General features: G+C 30.6%; 1 protein-coding gene across 6 annotated transcripts in view; it reads left to right on the forward strand.

Annotated features, from left to right (window-relative positions):
- Positions 1-26,500, forward strand: part of Tmem135 (transmembrane protein 135) — a 227,149-nt gene that overhangs the window by 31,472 nt on the left and 169,177 nt on the right. For 3 of the 6 annotated variants that reach the window (XM_026401522.2, XM_026401523.2, XM_077797669.1), the window contains one exon: positions 10,767-10,800. In XM_026401522.2, coding sequence (XP_026257307.1) covers positions 10,767-10,800 — 34 coding nt within the window. Of the gene's footprint in view, positions 1-4,385; positions 4,406-10,766; positions 10,801-20,466; positions 20,526-26,500 lie in introns of those variants that run through there. The other 3 variants (XM_077797667.1, XM_077797668.1, XM_077797670.1) reach the window with 2 other exon arrangements.

Consider the following 26,500-nt stretch of genomic DNA (forward strand, 5'->3'; position numbering starts at 1 on the left):
ATTATTTTGGCTTATGTTTTCAGAGGTTCAGTCCATGGTCAACTAACTCCATACCTCTGGGCCAGGGGTGAGACAGCACATTATGGCAGAAGGCTATGGCAGAGAAAAGCAGCTCAGGACATGGCAACCAGGAAGTAGAGAGAATGCTCTGGCTTACCAGGGACAAAACATAAACCTCAAGGGCATGCCCTCAGTGACCTACTTTTTTCTAGCCACAACCTACCTATCTACACTTATCATCAGATTAATCTGTATGAGTAAATTAATTAATTAATCAGAGCTAGGTCATGGCTCTCATAATCTAATCATTTTACTTCTGAACATTCTTGCATTGTCTTACACATGGGCTTTTGGGAAACTCCTCATATCTAAACCACAATACTTCATTTGGTGATAGAATCTCTAGCAGTAAAAAAAAAAAAAAGTTTTTGATTTAATGCCTTTTAGCAAAAATTTATGATTTTTTTAAATCAAGATCACAACGCTTGCTTTCTTTTTGCTAGCATTTGCTTAGGATGCCTTTATGTTTATGAAAGAATTTGTTTTGTTTCTTTCACATACATCATGAAGTTGGGTTTTATTTGGTGAAGCAATCTGAAGATCTTTTTATTTAAATATTTAGATAAGCCCAGGTATATTTACTAATACCATTGATATAATTCACTGATACAACTAATATGTTTGGTTTTAGTTCTGTTACATTATTATATGTTATCTTTACTATGTCATTATGTGGTCTGTTTTTAACTTTTAATCTTGAAATGACTATTCATTTATACAGAGTTGCACAAGTAATACAATAGAACTTGAAGTCTTTACCCATATTCTTTTTAATGATCACTTCTTACATAGTCATAGTATAATATAAAATGAGGTTTACATTACTATCCTGTACTATAGTCTTTATTAATTATTCACCACTTTTACATGCATTCATATAATTTGTATATGTGTATAATTCTATGCAGTTTCTCTTCATGTATGATTTGTTTTACCATCACGACTGTAGATAAACCTGTTTCATCATCACAAAATATATTTCTTGTTCTGGCCCTTTGGAATTTCAACCCTTTTCTCCAATTCCTGCTTTCTACTTCTCTATTTATGTTATTTTCAGGAAATTAGAAAGTTATATAAATGAAGTATGGAAAGTATAACCTTGTTTACATAGAACTTTTTTTTAAACTAAGCATCATGCATGTGTACTGGAATTTGTTTAAATATTTATCTATTTTTTTATTCTTTTGTTGATTATGTTGTGGTGTAATTTTTAAGAAACCACTACAAATACAAAGATTCACCCCTGTTTTCTTTTAAAAGTTTGTAGTTTTAGCTTTTAGATGTAGTTCTTTCATCCATTTGAGTTAATTTTTACATAGGATGTGTGGTAGGGAAAAAATTTCATTTTCCACATTTTTTGCTACTACATATAGACACCATGGATTTTCATGTGTCCATCTAAGGTGTTAAATGTATCATTAGTTATTTCTTTTTATTGCTAAGTAATATTCCATTATTTGAGTGTACTGGAATTTGTTTAAACATTTACCCTTTTAGGAACATCTGTGTTGTTTATTTTTTATTTTTTTAGCTGTTTTATCCACGAACATGTTACAACTTCCTAATTTATTTAAATCCTTAATTTCTTTCATCTGTCTTTATAATGTGTAGAACATATCTTCTGTATGTTTGTTAGCATTTTGGGGAACAATTGCAAATGGTATTATTATTTTTGTAGTAACTTAACTGAGTCATATATTCATATTTCATTCATTATTTTTTAAAAATATACACAATTCATTTGTTTTAATAGAGTTACAAAATTGCTCAACCATCAGTACAATTTTCCAAAATTTCTTCACTCTGAAAAGAAACTTGTTTAGTTATCATCTCCTAAGCATCATCTATTTCTCACTCCCACCTAGCATTAGGCTATCACTAATCAATTTTATGTGTTTATATGTTTGTCTATTCTAGTTTTTTAATATAAAAGGAATCATATAGTATGTGATCATTGGCAACTGGCTTCTCTTCCTTAGGATAATGACTTTAAGAGTCAAAGATGTTATATAAATCATTATTTCATTGCTTTTTATTCCAACTAATAATCCATTATATGACTATTCCACATTTTACTTATATGTTTAGTAAGTGAAGGAAATTTGGGTTGTTCCTACTTCTTGGTTATGAATAATGCTATTATGAATATTTTTATGTACCTATTTTTTGTGGATATAGTATTTTCATTTCTCTGTGATGTACTGAATTGTGGAATTACTGGCTTATATGGTAATTCTCTTCAACCTTTTGAAAAACTGCCAAAGTGTTTACTAAAGTGATTACAGATTTTTTATTTCTTCTAACAGTGTATAAAGTGTCCAATTTCTCCACTTCCTGGCCAGCACTTGTAGGATATGTTTTCCAATTATAGTCATCGAAGTGAGTGTGAAGTGTTCTCTCATTATGGCTTTCATTTGCATTTCCAGGTGACCAAAGGTATTGAGCATATTTTCTTGCACCTTTTGGCTATCTGCATGTTCTCTTTGGAGAAGTGTCTGTTCATATCTTGTGCTCATTTGTAAATTGAGTTTTCTTTTAATTATTAAGATTATTTTTTTTATTTTTTATTTTTTTTGTATATTGGGGATCAAACTCAGGGCTTTGGGCATACTCGGCATGCACTCTACTACTGAGCTGTATTCCCAGCTTTTGTAAGTGTTCTTTAGATATTCTAGATATAGTCCCTTCTGGATATATAATTTGCAAATGTTTTTTCATGGTAAGTGTGTTTGTCTTCTCAATTTCATGTTAATGTTCTTCAAAGTGTTTTAATTTTTGCAAAGTCAGTTTATTTTTTATTGTCTCTTTTGTTTTTGGTGTCATGTTTAAGAAACCATTACAAATATAAAAAGATTTATCCCTGTTTTCTTTTAAAAGTTTTATAGTTTTAGCTTTTAGATGTAGTTCTTTCATCCATTTGAGTGAATTTTTACATATGATGTGTGGTAGGGGAGTATTATGCTTTAAATTTCATTTTCCACATGTTTGTTGCTACTATATATAGACACCACATTTTTCATGTATCTATCCTGATTCTTGCAACCTTGTTCAGCTTATGTTTTTGTTTCTGTTTTTCTTTAGTACTGGGAATTGAACCCAGAGCCTACCATATGTTTTGCAAATACGCTACCACTGAGCTACATCCCCAGCTCTGATCTCACTTATTGGTTGGCAGACTTTGGTACATTTTTTGAGATTTTTCTATATAGGCAGTTATGTTACCTGTGAATGGAAAAGTTTTTATTTTTCCAGTCTATATGTCCTTTATTTCTTTATCTTGCTTTATTGTATTGCTACATTTTTGTCTTGCTTTTGATATTGGGGAAGGCCCTCCATCTTTTACTCACAATCCTCCTGTCTCAGCCTCTTGAGCTGCTAGGATTTCAGGCCCACTGGGATCACAGGTATGTACCGCTTGCCCGGCCCCGTCTTTCATTATTAAGCGTAATGTTAGTTGTAGGATACTTTTTTAGGTGTGCCTTATCAGGTTTAGAAAGTTCACACTTATTTCTAATTTGCTGAGTATGTTTATCATGAATAGGTATAGTACTTTGTTAATTGTCTTTTCTGCTTCAGTTGATATGGTCATGTCATTTTTCTTTTTAGGCCAGATTTGTTGATGATGTTATCTATAGCTGGGTTTCCCAACCTTGGCACTATTGACACTTTTTAGTACATACAGATCATTTTTTATCGGAAGGCTGTCTAATGCTTTATGCCATACGTAACTCTGCATTCTTTCTTTCGAAGTTGAGACAACTAAAAATATCTTTAACCATTGCTAGATATCCCCCCTAGGATGAATCAGTCTTTGCTGAGAACTACTGATCTATATTTTTCGCTAATTTCTTTGGTCTAGGCTTATCGTTTGCTGAGAGAAAGTTGTAAAATCTTCAACTGTAATTTAGAATTATTTATTTCTCTTTGAATCTGTCAGTTTCTGTGTTTCTTTTTTTTTTTTTTTTTTTTGCTTATGATTACCATTTCTTCTTGATCAGTTGATTCTTTTATTCCATATGAAATGTTCTTCTCTAGCTTGGATAATATTATTTGTTCTAAAGTCTATTTTTATTTGATATTAATATACTCTACCCTTCTCATGCTTACTATTTGAATAATCTACATTTTTCTTTCTAATTAATTTCAAGCATCTGTGTCTTTATAGTAAAAGTACATATTTTTGCAAATAGTGTGTAATTGGGTCTTCTGATTTTTTTGTTATCGATTGTGCTAGTTTTTGCCATTTAAAAAACATTTTTAGTTGTAGATGGACATCATAACTTCATTATTTATTTATTTATTTATGTGGTGCTGAAGATCAAACCCAGTGACTCACACATGCTAGGTAAGTATTCTAGCACTGAACCACAACCGTGGCCCTAGTTTTGCCCTTTAATTGAGTATTTGGTTCATTAACATTTTATTTATTGATAGTGCTAGGATAGATCTGCATTTTATTATTTGTTTTCTATTTTTCATTTTCTGTTCCTCCTTCCTTTGCTTCATTTGAATTTTTAAAAATAATTCCACTTTAATTATTTTGATATTTTCTTTTTTATTACTTCCTGTATGGATTACAATATGCATGTTTAAATTCACAACTTCTTAGTGTTAATATTTTACCACTCCACAAAATGTAGAAATCTCTCTGGGTCAATCCTAGCAACTGCTTACCATAGGATTTAAATATTGTTTTTCCTGTTTCAGTGAGTACTATCATTATTTCAAGTGCAGTAATACCAATGTAAAAGTGTATAATGAATATCTAAAGCAATAACTTCTCTTAGGGCATAAAGAGTAGTTTCCTGGAAGAGGATAACATAGATTTGGGTTGCTGGTTTATTTGCTATTTCATGTTCATTTTTGTTAAGTGAATTTTTAGAAACCTTTTTCCTTTTATTTTCCCATAAGTGAGGTTTTGTTCACTTATTATTGTTCGATTTGTTAGACACTGTTTGTTTATAGAACATTTCTGATATTATATGTCATGAGCTAGTCTAAATATTCGTTGAAATAGTTTTTATTGTTTAAAAGACATTAAAAAAATTAAGTCTGACTTTAACTTCTTTATAACTGCTATCATATGCTTGCTGAAGAAAAGTTGATTTTCTCCTTGATTTTATTGTTATATAATTGTACTCTGTGATGTGTGTTGCTTTAGTTCTGTTGTTTAATGACGTTAACAATACTGGGAAGTAGCTCTGTAGTTCTTTACCTTGAAAGCTATGTATGAGTATGCATATCTTCCACAACTCCTGGTTGGATCTGGTCGAAAACTATTAAGTTTTAGCCTTTTTTTTTTTTTTTTTTAGCTTTTTAGTGTTGTTTGTTCAAAAGCTAGTGACAATTTTACAAAGCAGTTTTTTTTTTTAGTTAAACTTTAAAACAGAAAAACTAACCATTTTGGTTTATATCTTTTTATGCTCTCTTATAGTATGTCTTGTAAGAGTTAATGTAGTGGCCTAATGTGCTCTAAAAAATATACTTAACAAATTTATAGTGAGATTTCATTAAATGCCAAGATTCCCTAGTAGTTCATAATTTTCAAAGGTTGAAGTTTTGTGTATCTTAAAATGCAACACATTAGCATTGTTTTTATTATAAGAAAAAGGAATTTACAATTATATCTATAATTCACAGAGAAAATCAATGATATGCTGATGGAGATGGCTAGTAAGTTGCTGGAAATGTGTCTAGATTTAGGGAAAGATGGTAATTAACAAAATTTGGAAGTTTCCTTCTAAAAGGTGGTCGTTGTAGCTGTGGGATATATTGGAGTAGTAAGGCCCAGAATAAGAAGAGGCCTGAGGTTTAAAGTTGGGAAACAGCTATTTAAGGAGCTAATTGAAATGTGTGCAGTTGAGTCAGTCTTTTTGGTAACAGTCACCAGAGTGGAAGAAATACATTGTGGAAGATTAGGAGTCTCCGCCCCCCCTTCCCAAATTGTAAATAGTGAAAGTCCTAGTTTTTTAAACCTTTAAAGCTTTACTTAATGAAGAAAATCTTACTCCATTATTATATACATTTTGTATTCAGTTGTATATCACTTTCCAAAAAGTGTTTAATAAGGTAAGTATATACACTATAGATCTCTATCTGCCTACCTTCCTGTTCACCTATTTGGATATAAATATAGGTGCACAGATGAAGATCTACCTATATCCATATATGTTTCTTCATCTATATTGGATTAACTCTTTCCTCCATACCTTTTTTCTTTCTCTAATCTATTCATCCCTTCATCCCTTCATCCCTCCATCCTTCCATCCCTCCATCCCTCCATTAGTTCCTCCTTCTCTCCTTCTTTCCCTCTTTTCACAGAGCTAAACATGCTTTGCCAGCTACTTCCTGACACCTAGTAAGAGGGAGGCTTACTTAAATCTTAATCACATCATTGTGGGGTTCTGAGAAAGCTTTGAAGTTGTTTCCAGGGTTGCTTAAAAAATTTGTGTAACAAAGAACTGTGATCATAGTAACTCAGCAGGAAGCATTGGTAACATGGAGTTTATCCCTAGGAGGGCTGTTAAGACTAGTCCTCACTTTCTTTTTTTTAGGAAGTGCTTTGTTTGTGGTTTAGAAAGAAGTTGTTCTGATGGATTTTGTTTTATAGAATTACTATGGAATTTGCTTTGATATTTAGTATTCATTTAGATAATTTAAAAACTGCAGTATGCTGAAACTTGGACATGTATTAAAATATCAAAATAGCATATTTCTTTCAAGCATACTTAGTGGTTGAGTTATTAAATTGCACGATAGTAGGTTTGAAGCTCCTAAACATATATGACCAAATGATTAAAGTGCATATAATGTGTGAATAAAAGAATCATGAATTTAGTGTATAAATTCTTGGTTATCTTCAAGTTTAAGTGGCAAGACCTTGAGGACTTCTGAAAAGCCAACTCTGTGTTATGTACTATATATGATTGTGTTCTATATATGATTGCTTCAGAGTGGAAGTTTGTCTTGTTTATTTCTTTTCCTTAATGAAGTATTTTTATAATCTTCTAAAACATTTTGACAGATGAAAATCTATTATATCTTCAAGGATCTTTGTGATGATTAAATAGTATTTCTTTATATAATTACAATTTTATGACCTTTCACTTTGTCTTTGTTTTAATCTCTAATTTCTCCTAATATAGAGAATATTAAGTATTTTTATATTATACTTTATATGTATATATAGGATATACAAATATTTAGAATTTAGGGGTTATGTTGTTCCTAGTATACTCTCCAGTGACATCAGTTTTGAAATGTGTTACATGTCATTCAACATTTTGAGGTTAGCTAAAGAATAAATGCACTGAAGTTTTTTTTTTTGCATTGAAGTTTCAAAAGCATTGCCATAAATTTAGAAATGATAATGATGTGAGAAGATAATGCTTAGAATTTAAGCAGTATATAAGGATATTTTCAACTATTAAAATGTTATACAAAATTTAATGTTTCCTATAGGAATGCTTATAGTCTGACTAGTTTTTTTAAAGATAATACCTCTATATATGAACATGAATACTCAACTAAAGTTTTATATGAAAATTTAAGGTGTTCATTCCTTTCCTCAGAGAGAGAGAGAGAGAGAGAGAGAGAGAGAGAGAGAGAGAGAGAGAGAGCGAGCGCTAGAGCGAGCACGAGCTCACACACAAGCGAGCTAGTGAGAGAGCACGCACAGACTTATCCATGGTTTAAAGAAATAGTATTTATTTGGTCATGTTCAAAAACCTAGTGATTTTCAGTAGAGTGGGAGTATATGTACATCCAAATCTCCTGTGAAGTTTAACAAGTAGTTTATTGTCCTTCTTGATCCTAGTCCCCTCTTTTCTAAGTGGTACCTTTTCCTTCCCCATCACTGTTTCCTTCAGATTTAGGTGATTAGTTTCTCAGGTTCATGTGATACCTAACATAATTAGAGAAATGATTAAATAAATCTGTTTGATATTGTAAAACTACAAAGTTGACATTGGCATAAGGGATGAAGACATTGTATCAAGGAAATTCTATCAAAAAGGATGTAACTCTATAATCCAAACTATCATGCTTTTCACAGAGACTGACCTGTCATTCTTGTGGTATTAACTGCCAGGTTGGAACAAGGTTGGGAAGGGGGTGATTTAGAGAAGGATAAATTGAAACTTGAGATCAGAATAGGCCACAAGGTAATAAAAATACATCCTCTGCTTTTTTACAATGGTAAGAGCATGTCAAGTCTTTATTCATCCTCAAAGCATAGAAACCTATGAAGAAAGCATTTTAAATAAGTCAGTGAATTTCAGACATAAGAAGTAAGTTGATACTATAAAAATTTTCTGCTGGAGAAGCAATTCATGGGATAGAATCTGAAACTGAAGGCAGATGAATTGACTCCTAATTCCATTGTGTGTTTGCTATTAATTCATTTTTAAGGAAACCACTTAACTTCTTTGATTCTTTGATTCAATAGAATAAGGATAAACATTTCTACTTGCTAATGAATTAATATCATTAGTTGGTCTTCCCTCTTTCTAGTCTGTGCAGGTATGTGTCTAAAATATTTGTCTGTATGATTTATAAGACTTGACTTCCTAGAAATACTTTGATGGTTATATGTTTAGTAATTCTACAATTAGCATTGCCAGCTACTATTGCTGGTTTGTGGAAATAGAAAGGTACGCACTACAATCTTTGTCCTGTGGTTAAAGATAAAGTTTTATATACAGGTTGATGGAAGTTAGTGATGAAACTGTAGCTGCATTACTATTCAGTATTATAGAATAAAGTTAGTAGAACAGTTGCTTTTAAAAATAGCATCATATGCATTCTTAGTATTTCTTCATAATGAAATATATTATCAGTTAATGACACTGAAAGAACAGAAACATTTTTATTTGGGAATTTATAACTAAAGAATATTTATTTCTTCATTCATAATCGGCTTTTGATAAAAATAGGTATCTCTTGTGAAGTATTTTACTTTTTTTGTATATGTGTTTAACTTATGGATATTAATTTTTCTTTATAATTTATTAAAAATATATTGGAATATTTTTGCTTTATAATTTTTTAAGAACTGGCAAAGTTGAACAGAATTAGCAAGAAAATTTTAATCCACATATAGAAAACAAGACACAAAAGTGACCTGAGAAATCATCTTACCACTGATAAAATTTTAAGTCCTTATTTGGAGTGGCAATAGGATTCTGGTGTTTTTCTAAGGTACATTAAGACCAATGGAGGAGGGAGATTCCCTAGCATGTTTGGCACAGTGATACCTGTACATTCTTACTTTTCAACTAAAGTAAGTTTAATATTATATTTTATATTTTGATGATTACATGTAAATTATTTTAAAAATCATGTTTAAGAAATGTCAGTAAAGTCCTATTCCTTCATTTTAACTCGAGATGACACAGTGCCAGAGAAATAAATTTAACTAGAGCCCCTGATTTCCTAACCTCACTTTATCACTGTCCAGCTAAATCACATTGCCTCCATGTGTCTTTGGGAATATTAAAAATCTAGTAAGCCATTTTACATAATGAACAATCAATATTATATATGTATTTGATAACAAGAAGATTTCATTGACAATATTAATATGCAGACCTGGAATATTTAAATAAGAACAATTAGATATTGGTATTGGTTTCATATATAAAGTTTTTTAATACCAGGTATTGAATCCAGGGGCATGTAACCACTGAGCCACATCCCCATCCCTTTTTTTGTATTTTGTTAAGAGACAGGGTCTCTCTAAACAGCTGGGGGGCCTTGCTAAGTTGCTGAGGCTGGCTTTGAACTTGAGATCCTCCTGCCTCAGCCTCCCTAGCCACTGGAATTAGAGGCATACACCACCGCTCCTAGCTTAAAAGTATTTTATTCTTTGAGTACTGAAAGTGTTCAACATTCAAACCCAAATAAGTTTTTGAAATTTTTGAAGTTTATTATTTGAACTCTTAAAGTATGTTAAAGACGTTCTAGTGAATAAGATGTATTTCATTCATTTCTTATACACTGTATAAATTAAATAAACTGTTTAAAAGCAGAAAATAGAGCTTGAGTTTCTGTCTGAATTTTCATTAAATAAGCTTGATGAATATACAGCTTTTATGTAAAGGGAGTGTTTATAGCTTTCATTTATCCTTAGGAAGCTTTAGCTTGATAAACCTTCTAAATTCCTGATTTTTCACTTCACAATGAAATTAAAACCAAGGTGATTTCATGTAATGTGTAACAACATCGAATGTTATAAATGATCATGTATAAAACAAATAGAATTCTTGAGTTTTGGAGGATAAATTTGCATTTATTCAGAATTTTTATGGATTTGACTTTTTGGCAGGATGAATTTGTTTAGAATTCTGTAGCATAAGCTGGGTATGGTGACCTACACCTGTAGTCTCATTGTTTGGCAGGTCAAAAAAGGGGGAGTTGGAGATCAGGCTGTACAATCTGGACAATGCATTGAAATCCTGTATGGAAAAAAAAAAGAAATTCTTTTTATAAACATACTCTAACCTTTAAGTAGAATGATTTAGAACTATTTAGATCCAACTATTAAGACAGTAAAAACTTAGTTTGGCACTATGCACCCATTTTTCTAAGATACCAGTATGTTTTTCAACTCCTGAAAATTATTTTGATAGATTTATTAAAAAAATGATAAAATGACCATTGAATCAAATTGAAGTTTAATCTTACTCTCTTTTTAAAATTATTTTCAGGAGAGGGCTGCTCACAATTTATATGGCCAACTTGGTAAGTAATGCTCTCTTTTTTTTTAACTGACTTTTCCATATGCTTTTTAATTTTTTAAAAATTACATTTTCTTAAAAAAAGGAAAACTAATTCAATTTGAGAATATTTTTTTTCCATCTCTATTTTAAAGGACAAACTTAAATGTTTAAAAGAACCTTGGTACTATCTGCTTTGTTTTTATCCTATAGGACTGACTTTCTCTTATTTTAGTAGGAAAGTGATTCATTGTCCTGTGCCCTTCATGACTTTTTTTCTCTGAGCTTACATTTTCACATTACTGTATATCTAGTTCTCTCCCTGTATGTTGAATTTCATATTCTGCCTCTGCTGCCATTTCTTATAGGAAAAATGTTTAAGGATGAATTTTTTTGATATACCTATTTAAACATTAAAACACCATGGTACTTCTCCAAAGACTGAGTACATTTAATAATATAATTGGTTAGGCTTCTAAATTTCTAAGTTGACAGAAATGAAGTTAATATTATCTAGTCTGATATTCTTTGTTTAATATTATCTAGTCTGATATTCTGATATACATACATATATATGTAATATATGTATGTATATGTGTGTGTATATAAATATATATATATATATAATCGTTCAATTCTACCATTAAGTTCATATTTTGAGAACATATTCACATTAATATCTTTTAAAGTTGCTTAATAGAATTGATAGGCAACATTAAAAAATTCAATTAAGCAGGGATAATTTATTTACCTAAGGATAGTTTTTAAAATTCTATAATAAGGGAGTATATTTCAGAGATATATTTAGCAATTCATTTCAGTGGTAAAATAATTTTTGTTCAGTACCCATGTGTTAGTAGTTACTATGCTAGATGCTGGCCCATGAGATAGTCATTTCATTGATGGAGAAGTTATAGTAGAAATAATAATGGATAAAAAGAACTAAAAGATGACTGGTAAGGTACTGTAGCACCTCAGAGGAGCTGGGTCAGAGAAAAGTGGTTCTAATCTTTTTGAGTCATAGATCTCTTTAAGACTTTGATGACAGGATGGACATTCTTCATAGAGAACTGCTCATATACAGACAAACACTTAAATTTCTATACAGTTTCAGAGGTTTTATGTACCATAGATTAGGAAAGTAAAGGGTACATTATAAGTAAGTTATTTTAAAATATATACTGTAGAAAACTAATATTCTAAGCTCTTAATTGAAGTGAGATGGGCATTTCTAGACACCAGGAGAGCAAAGTGTTTCTTTTTTGTCTTATTCTTCATGAAAGAAATCTAGCAAGAATGTAAATTATATGAAGTCAGGAACTTTTTATATTTTATCTCCCATTGTACTACAAGTACCTAATCATAGTCTGGCTTGTTGTAGAGATTTGATTAATATTTTGTTGATTTAATAATAGTCTTTCTGGCTTTACAATTCTAAGTTGACAGTAATTTAAATATAATAATGCTTTATTTTTGTTCTCCATAGATACTTTTTGAAATCTGTTCTCTGTCTGGTTTTACTTTATAGGTATTTTGTCTTTTCTCTCAATTGTTTTTGTGATTTCTTTTCGAAGAATTTATCTTGGCAAGTTGTATTCATTAGGATGTAGAATTTTCATTTAGTTTGATCAGGACCTAGTTTGCTTCTTCAGTCTGAGGACTAATAGATCTGGAATTAAATTCATATCCATTCTCTCTTTGATCTTGCTTCTTCCTGCTCTCTATATTGAGTTATTTTAACAGGAATTCCTTGTAGATGTATGTCAAACTGCATTTTCCTTTTCATGATTTTATTATTGCTGTTAACATTTTCCCACTTTCTCATCTCTGCTTAATTCTGGCTATCTCTTCAGGCCTGTCTTCAAGTTAACTAAGTTGTGTATACATGTTAGGGATTGAACCAAGGGCCTTGTTTATCCTATCTGTTAAACATTTAATTTGAATTATGTAGCTTTAATTTTATAAAGGTGATACACATCAGACATAACAAGTCCAGAAATATTTTATAAAATAATCGTCTATCTCTATAATACTTTTTTCCATTATTTATTGGTTGTAACCTGCTTGTTTCTTTATAAGATGACTTTATGATATCATTTTCTGTAGAGAGGAAAAAAATATAATTCAGTCTTTCCTCTTATATTATTTATGAAATATGTTTTCTAAATTATTCATATTTGAAATAGTTAAATCATGTGACTTAATACACAGACTTCAATTCTGTTTTAGGTAGTAGTTCTAAAACATGGGAATTCTAAAAAATTGCCTGTAGTTCAATTTCCATTAGTAAAAAACCCATAAAGTATTGGTATATTAATAATAATATTAATAGTAATAATATTTATTTCATTTTCTTAATAGGAAGAAGCTTCCATTTTAAGTAGGCCTTGATAAGATGTTACTACTTTACATGTTTGATGATTGAAAAAGCTTTTGGCAATCTATTTTCTGGTTCTGGGCATTTCAAATCTATTTCTTTGTCATTATCTACATATTTCCAGAGGTTGGCATGTCTGTATGTTAGTGTGTCCTCTGATCTTTCACTTTAATGTCATGACAGGGTAAATTGGCACAGTGAATGGTGGATTATTGCTAGAAATCACTCTTCATGTACTACCAGAAATCAATTTTCTAAACCTAGAAGCAGGTGGAAAGCAAATTAATAAATATATATTGATATACTAAATTATTCACTTGAAATACTAGTAAACTGGATTCCAAAATGCCTGTGACTATTCACTTCAAGAAGAAATCTGATAGAGAAATCAGAAAGTAATGTGATAGTGCTGTTAATCATTTGTGGTTAAAATATCTTGGTTTTGCAAATGTTGTCAGTGTGTGGATATTTGAACAGATTATTTAATGCTTTTCTCAAGACTTGGAAGGAGCCTGTAAAATTAGAAGTCTATGACTCTGGCCTTCTCTCTTACTTTCTGCTTCCTCATTTTCTACTTTAACACCACTGCTCACTCTGGTGTTCAGAGAGCATGACAAGCATGCTTCTTGAAGAACTTGGTTTTTGTTCTCAATATTTTGAACTCTTAGCCTCAGCATGGCCTGCTTTATCATTTCAATGAGACTCTGCTGAAATGCCACTGTTTTGTAGTTTTCCTTGTCTATCCCACATAAAATAATAGTCACCTTCCATGTCACACATACTCTTTACCCATAACACATGATTAATATTTTTCCCCTAAAGTATTTTTAACATTTGATTTTTTTGTTGTTATTGTTATTATTTTATTGTCCATCTTCTTTTTTTAATTTTTTAGTTGTAGATGGACACAACACCTTTATTTTGTTTATTTAGTTTGTTTATATGGTGCTGGGGATTGAATTCTGTGCCTCACGCATGCTAATCAAGCACTCTACCATTGAGCCATAGCCCCAGCCCTTATTGTCTGTCTTCTAACCTTGAATTTTTATAGATTTTTTATTTTTTTTTATGATACTAGAGGTTGAACCCAGGGAAGCTGTATCACTGAGTTCTTTCCCCAGTACTTCAGCCCTTTTTATTTATTTATTTAGATATTTATTTTTTAGTTATAGTTGTACACAGTACCTTTATTTTTATTTATTATTTTTATGTGGTGCTGAGGATCGAACCCAGGGCCTCGCATGTGCTAGGCGACTGCTCTATACCTGAACCACAACCCCAGCCCCAGCCCTTTTTATTTTATTTTATTATTTTGAGACAAGGCCTCACTAAGTTATGAAGGCTGGCCTTGAACTTGTGATCCTCCTACCTCAGTCTCCCAAGAAGCTGGGTTTATAGGAGGCACCCCAACACCTGGCTTTTCTTTCTTATACTTAAAAAAAAGCTTTAAAATGTAATATGCCTTTATATGCCTGGGTATTAGGATGAATTTGAGGTTTTGTTTTTTTAGCCACTCACATGCTTTCTGTAATAGCACATATTGTATCCTTTAATACCCCAAATAATGTGTATATTTATGCACTGTAATTTTAAAATAAACTTCTAAAACTTATGTATATTGCCTTGTATAATTTACAAATTCCAGGAGAAGAGGTCGTTGACTTTGATCATTTTTGTTGGATAGAGGGCTTTTATAGTACTTATTTAAAAAAAAATGAAACCTTGTATTTTGAAATAATTGTAGGTTCGTATGTAGTTGTAAAAATAATACAGGGAATTCATATCCTCTTTACCCAGCTTCCTCTAGTAGTGACATTTTGAAATACCTATAATATCAAAGCCCTGGTGTTTAACTGATACAGATAAGATAAAGAATGTTTCTTTCACCCCAAGTATCCCTTATGCTGCCCTTTTTATAGCCATACATGCATTCCTCTTCTGTCTTCTTAACCCCTTGACAGCCACTAATCTGTCTGTAATTTTGTTATCTTAAAGTTATATAAATGGAGTCATATAGTGTATAACCATTTGGAATTAGCTAATTTCACTCAGCATAATTCTCTGGGTATTCATTCAAGTTGTATGTATCACTTGTTCATTCCTTTTTATTGCTGAACGCAGTATTGCTTGCTATGAATATATTCATTGGAGGATATTTGGCTTATATCCAGTTTTGGGTTATTGTGAATAAAGCTACTGTAAACATTCATGCACAAGTTTTTGTGTGGGTATGAACTTTTGCCTGGAAAAATGCTCGCAGGCCAATTGCTGGATTAGATGGTGGTTATGCGTTTTATTTTTAAAGAAACTATCAAATTATATTCTAGAGTAAAGGCTATACCACTTTGGTAGTATTCCTAGTCTAGAATAAACCATTGAATCTCTAGTTCTTTCTTATTTGAAAACCTTTTTTTTTTTGAACGGGGGTATATTTGTCTTTTTTTATTTTTAAGTTTGTAATTTTTGTGAATGGATTAGTAAGTTGCAGTTTTAAAAAGATTCTGGGAAAATGCAGAAGTTGACTTGGTCTTTTATCTTTTGTTAGGCAGTTATAAAAGGTTTGTATTTAAAAAATTTAATGAAGTCAAAGTATTTACATGTAGATTTTGACTTTGTCTAAGGAAAGTGAATTTGCAAATGATCATGTTATATTATGGAAGCGAATGCAAACCGAATAAGCTTCATGTTCAGTTTATCTAAATACAACCATTAATTTATGAACATTTATTATTATCATACTAAGAGGAGAGTTGGAACAAAATAGATGAAGGATTTTGACATTTTCATAGAAAAATGAATTTAATCTATAGAAATAATTTTCTGATATAACTTGTTTATATTGTTACAAGATAGACTAAGATGAAATTATTAACTTTTAACTTCAAATTTGTAAATGTTAGGTTTATTTAAACAAAATATGTATTGTATTTTGCTATATGTTTCTGATTTGAAAAATACAGAAAAGCATAAAGAAAAGATTAAAATTTATCTGTAATTTTACTCTTTAATAATTACTGATATTTTTGTGTTTATTTTTTATTTTGCTTCTTCTTCAATGTGTTTTAAATACATAAACAAAGTGCACACACTAAGTACATGTTGAAGGCCCATATTTTAAATTCAGGGCATATTGTTTTATAATATACTTCTTTTGTTACTGTGTCATACAATTTTTTTTTGTAAGGATTAAATTATTTTGGGAAGATTTACTCCTTTTTAAATTCTTGGTTATATCTTCATTATATTAGGTTGGTTTTATACATACTTCTATACTATATAATGGCACTCAAGTTGTTGGGAGACAATGAAATAATAATTGCTTGGTAAATTATAATGTAATTTTTTTAGTTTTGGCTATGGTACTTACCCATTCCTTAATTATTTTGATTAAAGATTTAAAGATACTGTCATGTCTTTGAATGAATTCTGATAGAAAAATATATAGAACTAGTTCTGTATCATCTTTTTTATCTTTGTCTTTATTTTCATCAGTGGACTTTTTTTTTTTTTTTTTTTAAGAAAGCAATTTGCTTGGTATTGGAACATGAAATAAGTGGTTATTTTGTTCTTATACTTAATTTAATTGAGGGAACAAGGTAGATAAACGTCTGGATTTTAAATGAATAGATGATTAGTAGACCAAGACCTCATACTTTCCTGGGGGAGAAATTTATAAACTAAGGAGAGTAAATAAACCTCATATCTGTTTTTTAGATTTTTTGAAAATTAAATTTATTTTAACTGGCACATAAAAGTAAAACCTATACATATCAATAAGGTAATGTGACATTTTGATACAAGTCAACATTGTGAAAGTGCTTGTACTATATAATTGGGAATCTAAATTTTGCTAATTGTGGTTTGGGTTTGGCACTGTTGGGAACATGTAAAGAACTGTATACTCTCAAGAAGGGGACAACTTTATTGATACTTTCATTGTAAAAAGGTCTTCCCTTATAGTTACTTTCATTACACATGGTATTTTCCAGTAAGTCCTAATAAGTTGAAGTTATTAGATTACTAGTCTTTATAATTTAATGATAAACAACCATTTAAAAAATAAGACATATATCAATGGATTTAATACCTGTCTAAAAATATTGTTCCTTGTTATATGTTGTTTAGCATGTTTTAGAGGAAGACTGTACAATTTTTAAAATAGCATTATTTCCTAGACTTTTAAAATCAATAGTGAATTAGTAGTTAAAGGTTAAAATAAGTAAAAGGGATATAGGGGATATAGAAAATGTACAAAATAAAGAAATATTTTCTCTGGCTTCTGCCAAGATAATAGTAGTAAAATAATGAAAAAGTTTTCCTGGGGTTCATATGCCACAACCAATTACCCACATGAACACCAGCTGCTAGAATTCAGCTTTGCCGTGGTATAATTTAAGAGAACACATAAGCTAAATTTGCATTTATGTGATTTTTCTTTATTATGTTGGTTGTGACAATAACTGGGGTTTCTCATTTCTCATATGCTGTTAACAGTTATTTAAAATAGGATGTCAAGTATAATTCTTTTATGTTTAATTTACTTATAAGAAAAATAATTTAAGACAAATAAAAATCCTTCTGTATAAATCCATTTGAAAACTTCTTCATAATTTCATTTATGCCACCAAACATTTAACAATGTATGCATTTTAAAATTGTAAACATACATCTAGTAGGCTTCTCTATAGCATTTATTTGTTAATGTTAAACATGCAGTGTCTTTGATTAAAACATCTGTATTTGATTTTTCAAACATAAGGATTGAAAATGTTGATTCATGTGTTTTTTTTATAAGGACACTTCAATTTAATGAAATTTAACAGGTATTATATATATCAGCGCTGTGCTGGGCACATGGGGATAGGAAAGAAATACAAGACAGATTGTAAATGAGTTGGAAAATTTGACAGATGAATGCAAAAGAAATAAAATAGTAGTATTAAACTTAAAAAGAAAAGAAGTATAAACACTTTTTCAAATTACTTCCCTAAGCTTTCCCATGCAGCAAATGGCATCAGTCATTCATCCAGTTTCTTAGGCTGGAAACTTAGGCATTTTTAATTCTTTTCTTCTCTTTATACTCTTAGTTTAAGCCATGAAGAAATTTTATTTTACTTCTAAAATACAATCTGAATTTTACTATGTCTAACCGTCTCCATGGTTCTAATCACAGTTTAAGCCTTAACATCTCATCTTAGCTATCTTAATAGGCCAACTAGTTTACACCTTGCCACTCTTCATGTAGTCTTTCTTCTATGTACATTAGAGTTATTAGAGATACAAATTAGAGCATGTTGATCCTCAACTTAAAACAGAAAAACTTTACTTTTCTACTGCAATCCTTTTAAAATTCATTTGCCTTAGTGTGCTTCACGAGACTCTTGATGAACGCCTCACCTCTCTCTCTTCGTCTACATCTAATCTTTCTTCTCATTCATCATTTTGTCTTTCTTTCTTTAAACATTTAAAACCTGTTAATTCTTACAATTTTAGTACTTGCTTTTGTTTTTTTTTTTAATTTGGAAAGCTATTTCCCCAGATTTTTCTTGGGTAGTATCTTCATATGTGATCCAGTGTCGCCTACTATTGTAGTTAAAGAATTTTCCCTTCACCTCTCTTCTTTAATTCATGATCATTACCTTTTTCCTGAACATTACTGGTAAGCTTGTGAGCATGAAAATGGTCAATATTAAGAACCATTGGATAACCATCATTTCTTTGAATGCTACTGGTAACACTCAGTTGCATTTGTTTTCCTCATTTGAGGCAGTTTCTGTGATGGAAGTCACAACTTTTTTTCTTTTAAAATTTAGATGCATTAGGATAGAAATCCATCATATGTGTTAATAGTTATTTAAAATAGGTTTATATAAGAGAAATTATAAAAGAGATTTCTTACAGGACTTATTGTAAGGGGCTTTATTGAAAGGATTAAGATAAGTTAATATTTTAAAATAAATTATGAAGTTACATTTTGTCTTTCCAAAGTCAAAATTTAGATTTCCTTTGTCTTGTTAAATTGTGTTCAGATATATCTCAAATAACCAATTACTATATAAGGTGACAACTATTTGTTTCATTTATTATTTCCAAATATGAAGTATTGAGTATGGGGTAAAACTATTTTCATTGGTTCATGTAACATTTCTTCTTATTTTCCTTTATTGGACAATTTAATACTGTGCTTTAAAGCTGTATCTACATTATTTTGTTTACTTTGAACTTTACACCTGTTTTCAAGACCTATGGGTGTTTTATATACTTCAATGCATTGCCTCTGAAGACTGCATAGTGTGCCAAAATATCTTTCCCTTGTATATATGCTTTCTAACAGTTTTGAGATATAATTCATAGACTGCAAAATTTACCATTTAAATGCTTACATTCCATTGTTTTTTGGCATTTTTTCACAGGATTTTGTGACCTTCATCACAATCTAATTTTGGTATATTTGTTCCATTGCATTTTACTTGATTTTCCGAGTGATAGATTGTTCTAATTCCTCAGTATAACAAAATCTCTTTTTATCTGTTTTGTGAGTTTCTCTGAGTGTGCATGAATAAAGGCTAAGAAGAAAGATGTTTTAGGTGGTATATTTTCTGTAGAAAGATATAATGTCTTGGAATGTGAGGAAACGTTATTTTAGTAGGTCATTCTGTTGTTACTTTGGGAGAGGTGTTGTCTTCTGCTTCTTTGATCTGTGCTTCTGTTTGAATAATTTGATTATTCAACATAGGAATATTGTGGCTGAAGATTCAACTTTGAAATTAGTTTAAACTCTGTTATAAATTGCTTGACAGACTATTATAGGGTCACTCATACCAAGAATAAATGGGTATAATTGGGAGGGACATGTATTATTAAGACTTTATATGCTTTTGTTTTCTATTTGTCACAAGACGATAACATTGAAATACATTAAAAAATTGAAAAAGACAAATGTTAAGGAAAATTGTTAAATTAAGAAAACATAAATAAAAAAAATGTGAAGAGGCAGAATTTTATAAAAGGATATAAATAAGAGGGCAAAGCAAAGCAGTATAATAGCAAGAAAGGAAAAATTCAAAATGAATTTTAAAAGCTTATTAAGCACTTAGCATGCTATATTTGAATGTTTGTCCCCTCTAAAACTCATGTTGAAATTTAAATACTACTATAATGGTATGAAGAGGTGGAAGAGGTTTAGATCTTGAGGGTCCACGTTAGGAGTGAACTAACGAATGGGTTATTTATCATGGGAATGGGTTTACTTCTTCTTGTTCTCTCTCTCTTTGCTCTTCTGCTATGTGATGCCTTCTGCCATGTATAATGCAGCAAGAATGTCTTTGCCCAATGACAGTAACTTGATATTGGACTTCCCAGTTGCCAGAATTGTGAGTCAATAATTTTTTGTTCATTATAAATTACCAGTATGGGGTATTCTGTTATAAAAGCACAAAATAGACTCAGGTGATGTGGTACCTCATTAATCCTGGGTAAGAATGGGAATCCTGTTTTCTAAGTAGTCTCTACTGATACCCTCAGGGTTGAAGGGAAGCAGAGGTCTTTTTACATATTGGTAAGTGGCACAAGGAAATGTAGGTAATGGATGTGTTAATTATTATCTTGAGTGTGATGATCTGTTTATAGTTATATACAGGGGTAAAAACTTATCAGATGTACTCCTAAATGTGTGGTGTTTATTGTGTCAGTTTTACTTCAAAAAAATGTTAAAAGTCATTTTTATAGGGCTGGGTTTGTGGTTCAGTGGTAGAGCACTTGCCTAGCACATGTGAGGCACTGGGTTAAAAATGCTGCATAAAAGTAAATGGACAAAATAAAGGCTTTGTGTTCATCTACAACTAAAAAATAAAAAATAAAAAAATCATTTTTATAGCATCAAAAACTCCTCAAACATCCTAAAGTTTTCTATGCTCTATCAGTAAGTTAAAATACAGTCAAATTTTGCTAATTCAATTTTGAAATAAATATTAAATACCAATTCTTTTCTATGTCCACTGCTACTATACTTCATGTCAAATGGATTTAAAATTCTCTTTGTTAATGAGATAGAGAAGCAAACCATTTATGAACAAATTTTATTGACTGATAAGTTATTTTTTTTTCATTACTGGAGTGAAATATAGAGTTACTTCCTTTGAGTCCTTCTTTCTATACTGGTTGACTTTTTATTTATTCATTTTTTACAGTTCACTCTAGATTTTGTGTGGAAAATGACCACCCTAGCTTTCCATTTCATATAGTAGGTTTGTGGCTTTGTAGAAAGACCATCTAACTCCAGATTTCTAGCTGAGTGAATCTGGTCTTAATATTTCTGGAGAAATCATTTATGACTTGGGTGGCAGAAACCCACTGTAGAAGTCTTGCTCAGTGGCAGGGTAAAAGTTCCTCATGCAGAAGAGGGTCCTTTGTGTTATTGTTCTAGATGGTATACCATAACGGTTCAGGTAGTTTCAGCTCAGATTACAAAAACACAGTAGAATGAAGTAGTTAAGAACATGGGCTGTGGAGTCAGATCAATTTAAATTTGGGTCTTTCCATAGCATTTATGAACTTTGTGACTATAGTCACAAATCTAAATTTCCTCATCTGTTTTATATATATATATATATATAAATATATAAAATTTATTCTGTACTGTGATAATGAATCATTTCACTAAGAAAGAAAAGGTGAATAATTTAAAGAAATGTTTTAATACAAAATTGTATTTTTGTCTGCTTTTAAAGTAATATGTTCATAATATAAAATTAATAATTAAATATAAATAAAAATGACATACCTTTTAAAATTATAGATATTGTACCAAAGGGGAAATAATATTTGGGTCATTAGCATTGCTACCATCGTATTCATAACATGTGATTGGCTTTCCAAAATGGCTTCTTGGAAGCTGATATGAAAGTAAGTTCTAGGATTTGAACCTGCCTTAGATACCTGTTACTTGAACATAGGTGTTCATTCACATTTCTACTTCTTCATTCTTTTACTAAATCTAGACTAAATAAGCCATTGTTAATAAACTTAAACATATAGTTCCCTAAATGTGGGCTTAGAAAAAAATGTATAGACCAACACTGAGAAGTAAGACTCTTTAGCAAGGAAGGCTGAAGAAATGTTTAGTTTATTTAGCTCTCTCTAATTAATCCATGCACTATTTTCTTGGTATATTTTTTTTTGGCTCATAGGTTTAAAGAGAAAAATTTTAAGTTTTTAAATATTTACCATATGTTTTTCTGTATTTTTGTTTTCTTCTTTAAATTCTTAAGAGTTTTGAATTTTGTTTGTAATTTCCTGCAGTAATAACGTGAATGCTTGGTATGCATCAAATAATGCCTGCATGGTAGTACAGCTCATGTTTATTTATTACTTTGTAACATGTTTTCCCTATACTTTTCCCATGTCAAAACCATCCTGTTAAATAGGCATGACTGGCAAACAGGTTATTTTCCTATTATTGGAGTGAATAACAGAATGACTTCCTATGGATTCTTATTATCACATGTATAGATGAAGAAAACTGACATTGGAACATATATAACTTCTCTGAAAACATACTGATAATATATAAGGTAGTATTGGAAACTCAGGCTTTGATGCTGGGTTTAGTCTTTTTTCTAGGCCACTATATTCTATTTAAATACTGAATAATAACCTTTTAGAACTTAAGACTTTTTAATTGGATGATATCAAGAAACAAACTTCAAATATGACAACAGTTGCTACATAGAATTTTATTATTTCATTTATGGTCTTTTAATTAAGGTTGAGTCTGAGGATCTGAATTGTAAAAAATTAGCACCACTCTGACAGCTTCAGGCAATAGCAGTATACCTCCATGTTAAATCATTTCATGTCAGATCTAGAAGTTAAGCATTACTTATACTTCTAGGAATTAAATTATTTAAGAGATTTGTATGTTTAAAACCAAAGTAATAATAGCTTATTTAACTTATACTCATTTAACAAGCTATTTAAGTCCTAAAATATCTTTTATATTTGCTATATTTTGTAACTCTTGTTACTGTATTTCAAAGAGGTTTTATGAGATCTGTTCTTTCTTCTTTGATATCCATAGCTATGATTTAATATAACTTTTAAAAAACAGAAGGAAATAATGATTTTTGTGTGTGTAATAGTTATTATGCTTATTGCTAGGATGAGACATACTTAATTGCTTAAATGTAAGGTAAAATATCTTTATAACTTGTATGTAAAATTATTTCAATACTAAAGTTACCATTCAGAAAAATTTAGAGGCAAGTAGTAAAAATATTTACTTAAGTGTTTAAGAACCTTAATTTTTAATCAATGTATTATATTTTAAAAATTTTGGAGGAAAGTGTCTAGGGCTGATTCCTAGCCTGATTTAATTTTTCATCATTTGTTAAATGATATGACTGACTGACTGAATGGTGTGTGATAATAGGTCTTTTATTCCCCTCCACTCCCAGTACTATCTTGTACCATTTAGTGGTACCTCTTAGCAGACCTTTTCATGAAGATAACATGAGTTTAAACTAACAATTAATTATACCATTTATCAGGAATGGCTTACTGTCTGGGGAGTTGTTTGGATGGAATCTATAATGTGTAGATTTTGGAATTTTTTATATTTGGGCACCAGTTATACTGTAATTGGGTTGAAAAAGTGAGCTGTACAATGAAGAAATTTAAGAGGTATAAATGGTTTTAGTGTGTAGAAGAATAATAGCTCATTTAGAATAGTTTTGTAAGGTGTACCTTTTACACCTGCAATAGTGATTAACAAAGTAGAAGATGAAAAGTCCTGGTCCAGTTTATAAATGCCATTTGATGAAATTCACTTTGTAATTTCCATTTTTGCTTAAAAGTTGTAGGAGGCAGACAGAAATTACTGTGCTTGAAACTTAATTATGTATTTGTGTGCAACTATGTATTTAAAAAATAAGTGAAAAAAAAGAGTGAAAAGGAAAGAAAAAATGTTTATACAAAAATGTACTATCACAACAGGGGCCTGAATCTTTCAGATCTGGTATGTATTATTTTACTTCTGTAGTTATTTTTGATATTAGATGATTAATGGAAATAATAGTTTAATAAAGACATTTAAAGATTTAACCTTTTTTTTTTAATTAAAAGCAAAAGTCCTTGTGACAGAATAGTTTATTATACTAGCTAATATTAAATCGACTTTCTATACCTGAAAGTGTAGCAGTAACCCGGTACAGGTCAAATAAGAAACACATAAATGGTTGGAAGGTAAATTCTTATGGAATCTGGAGACCTAAATTCTGTTATCAGTTTATATACTAGTTAGGGTTCATTTAATTCAACTCGTTAGCCCTGTTTTCTAGCCTGGGTACTTATATATTTTTGGTATAACTTTAATAGTTGATTTGTTCTAATGGAAAATCTTAACTTGTATGATGGTCTTGGTCAAACCATTTATTTATTTTTTTCTTTTCTTTTTTGCTATGGAGGATTAAACCCAGGGGTGCTTAACCACCGAACCATATCCTCAGCCTCCTTTTTTTAAAAAAAATATTAAGAATTTGAGAATGGGTCTTGCTAAATTGCTTAGATTCTTGCTAAGTTACTGAGGCTGGCCTTGAACTTGCAATCCTTCAGCCTCAGCCTCCTGAGCCATTGGGATTACATGCATGTACCACTATGCCTGGCTCAAACTATTTACTTTTAAGTGTCCTTTTTCTTGGCTATGAGAAAGGTATAATACTAGTACCTACTTCATAGAGTAAGAATTTGGAAATTAAATAATATATAAGATTTACTATCACATAGGAGGATCTCAATCATTGTTTGCTTTTATTGTTTTGTCCTTGTGACTATGATTATGATCATGTCTGTATAGTCTTCACAGCATGGAAAAAATTTATCTGTTTTCAGGAAAGGTGTATCTTGAGAAAACTTACATACTATGAAGACATAAAGCTTCCTTAGTTTAGAAATAAATCTTGGTACATAAATCTGGTTTGATAGCATCTGGATTGAAAATTCAACTAAATTTAGGTATCTTAAAAGTATCTATTTTAACTTTCCAACTCTTTTGTCTTTCTGCCCCCATAGGTACATAAAGTATTGGTTAGATAAAGAACTGCTGGTATTCTGTTTTTGTATGATTTTAGTAATTTTGAGTTAAAAATGGTTATATGGTCATTGCTGATATTGTATAGCAAATTATATTTAGTAGTCTTTGCTCCAGGGAGTTAAAAACATTGTATAGATGTAACTAAACACTTTAACATTTAGACATCATTTTAATTATTTTCTGAGGAGAAACATTCAGGATTGAGGAGTTAACAGTTTTTTCATGTCTATAGGATTTGGAAATTGGTAATAAAATATTTTTAGTGCCTTGGCAGATTCTTTTTCTTAGGCTATGGATATTATAAGAAATCTTAAAATTTGTTCAGAAATTATCTTGAGCATGTGATTGAGGTTTTCTGCTATGTGCAATAAAACAAACATGAAAAACGTGAACTACCATTTAGTATCAAAGAATGATAGAATGATGAAAGACATGGATTATATGTGCAATTAGATAAGACTTCATCTAAAATATAGGTTGTAATACAGACATGTCATCTGGCAAGAAGTTCTATATTAAAAAGAAAAAATTCAAGAATATTTAAGATGGTGGACTAGTCACAGTATTTTACTATTCTTTCCCACCCCACCTTCAAATTCTAAAGAAATTATAGTAAATATGTTGAAAAAGGAATAAGTCTATAAAAATGTTGGAAAAGACTAGGTATTTTAATGAATATCTAGAAGTTGGAATCTAATAAGTAAAAATCCAGGAAAGGAGAAGACATAGTTTAGTAGTCACAGTTAAATTCTATAGGAGAGATTGGAACATTCTTCTCAATAGAACTCTGAAGAGAGATCTGAATCTAGGAGCTCAATAAAGAGCAGGAGTCGTTAATTAATGGGATTTAGCTGGAAGTGCGGAGTCATTCCCCCTAGGAATTGAAAGGGAGGAGTTATATGATGCAGGGTAAGGAAATTTATTGAAGAGTTTTAAGCATTTAGTAGGTGTGCCATCTCTGGCTTGCTTATCTGCTTTCTGCTCATTCAATTAAAGTGAAGTCTGCCAGTCAGTATTCCTAGTTCATATTTATAACTCATAGTTGTCCAATTATTCCAGAGAACGCTAACAGCCCCACAATTGCAGTGGACATTTCTATTCTGTGTGTGTGTGTGTGTGTGTGTGTGTGTGTGTGTGTGAGAGAGAGAGAGAGAGAGAGAGAGAGAGAGAATAGCATAAAATAGAAGGCTAATGCTGAATAAACATTTGGTCTTGGAGAAAACAGAAAATTCAAGAATAGGAGCAAACTTGAAAATAAAA

Source organism: Urocitellus parryii, chromosome 4 (genome assembly GCF_045843805.1).
Source record: "Urocitellus parryii isolate mUroPar1 chromosome 4, mUroPar1.hap1, whole genome shotgun sequence".
NCBI classification, from domain to species: Eukaryota; Metazoa; Chordata; class Mammalia; order Rodentia; family Sciuridae; genus Urocitellus; species Urocitellus parryii.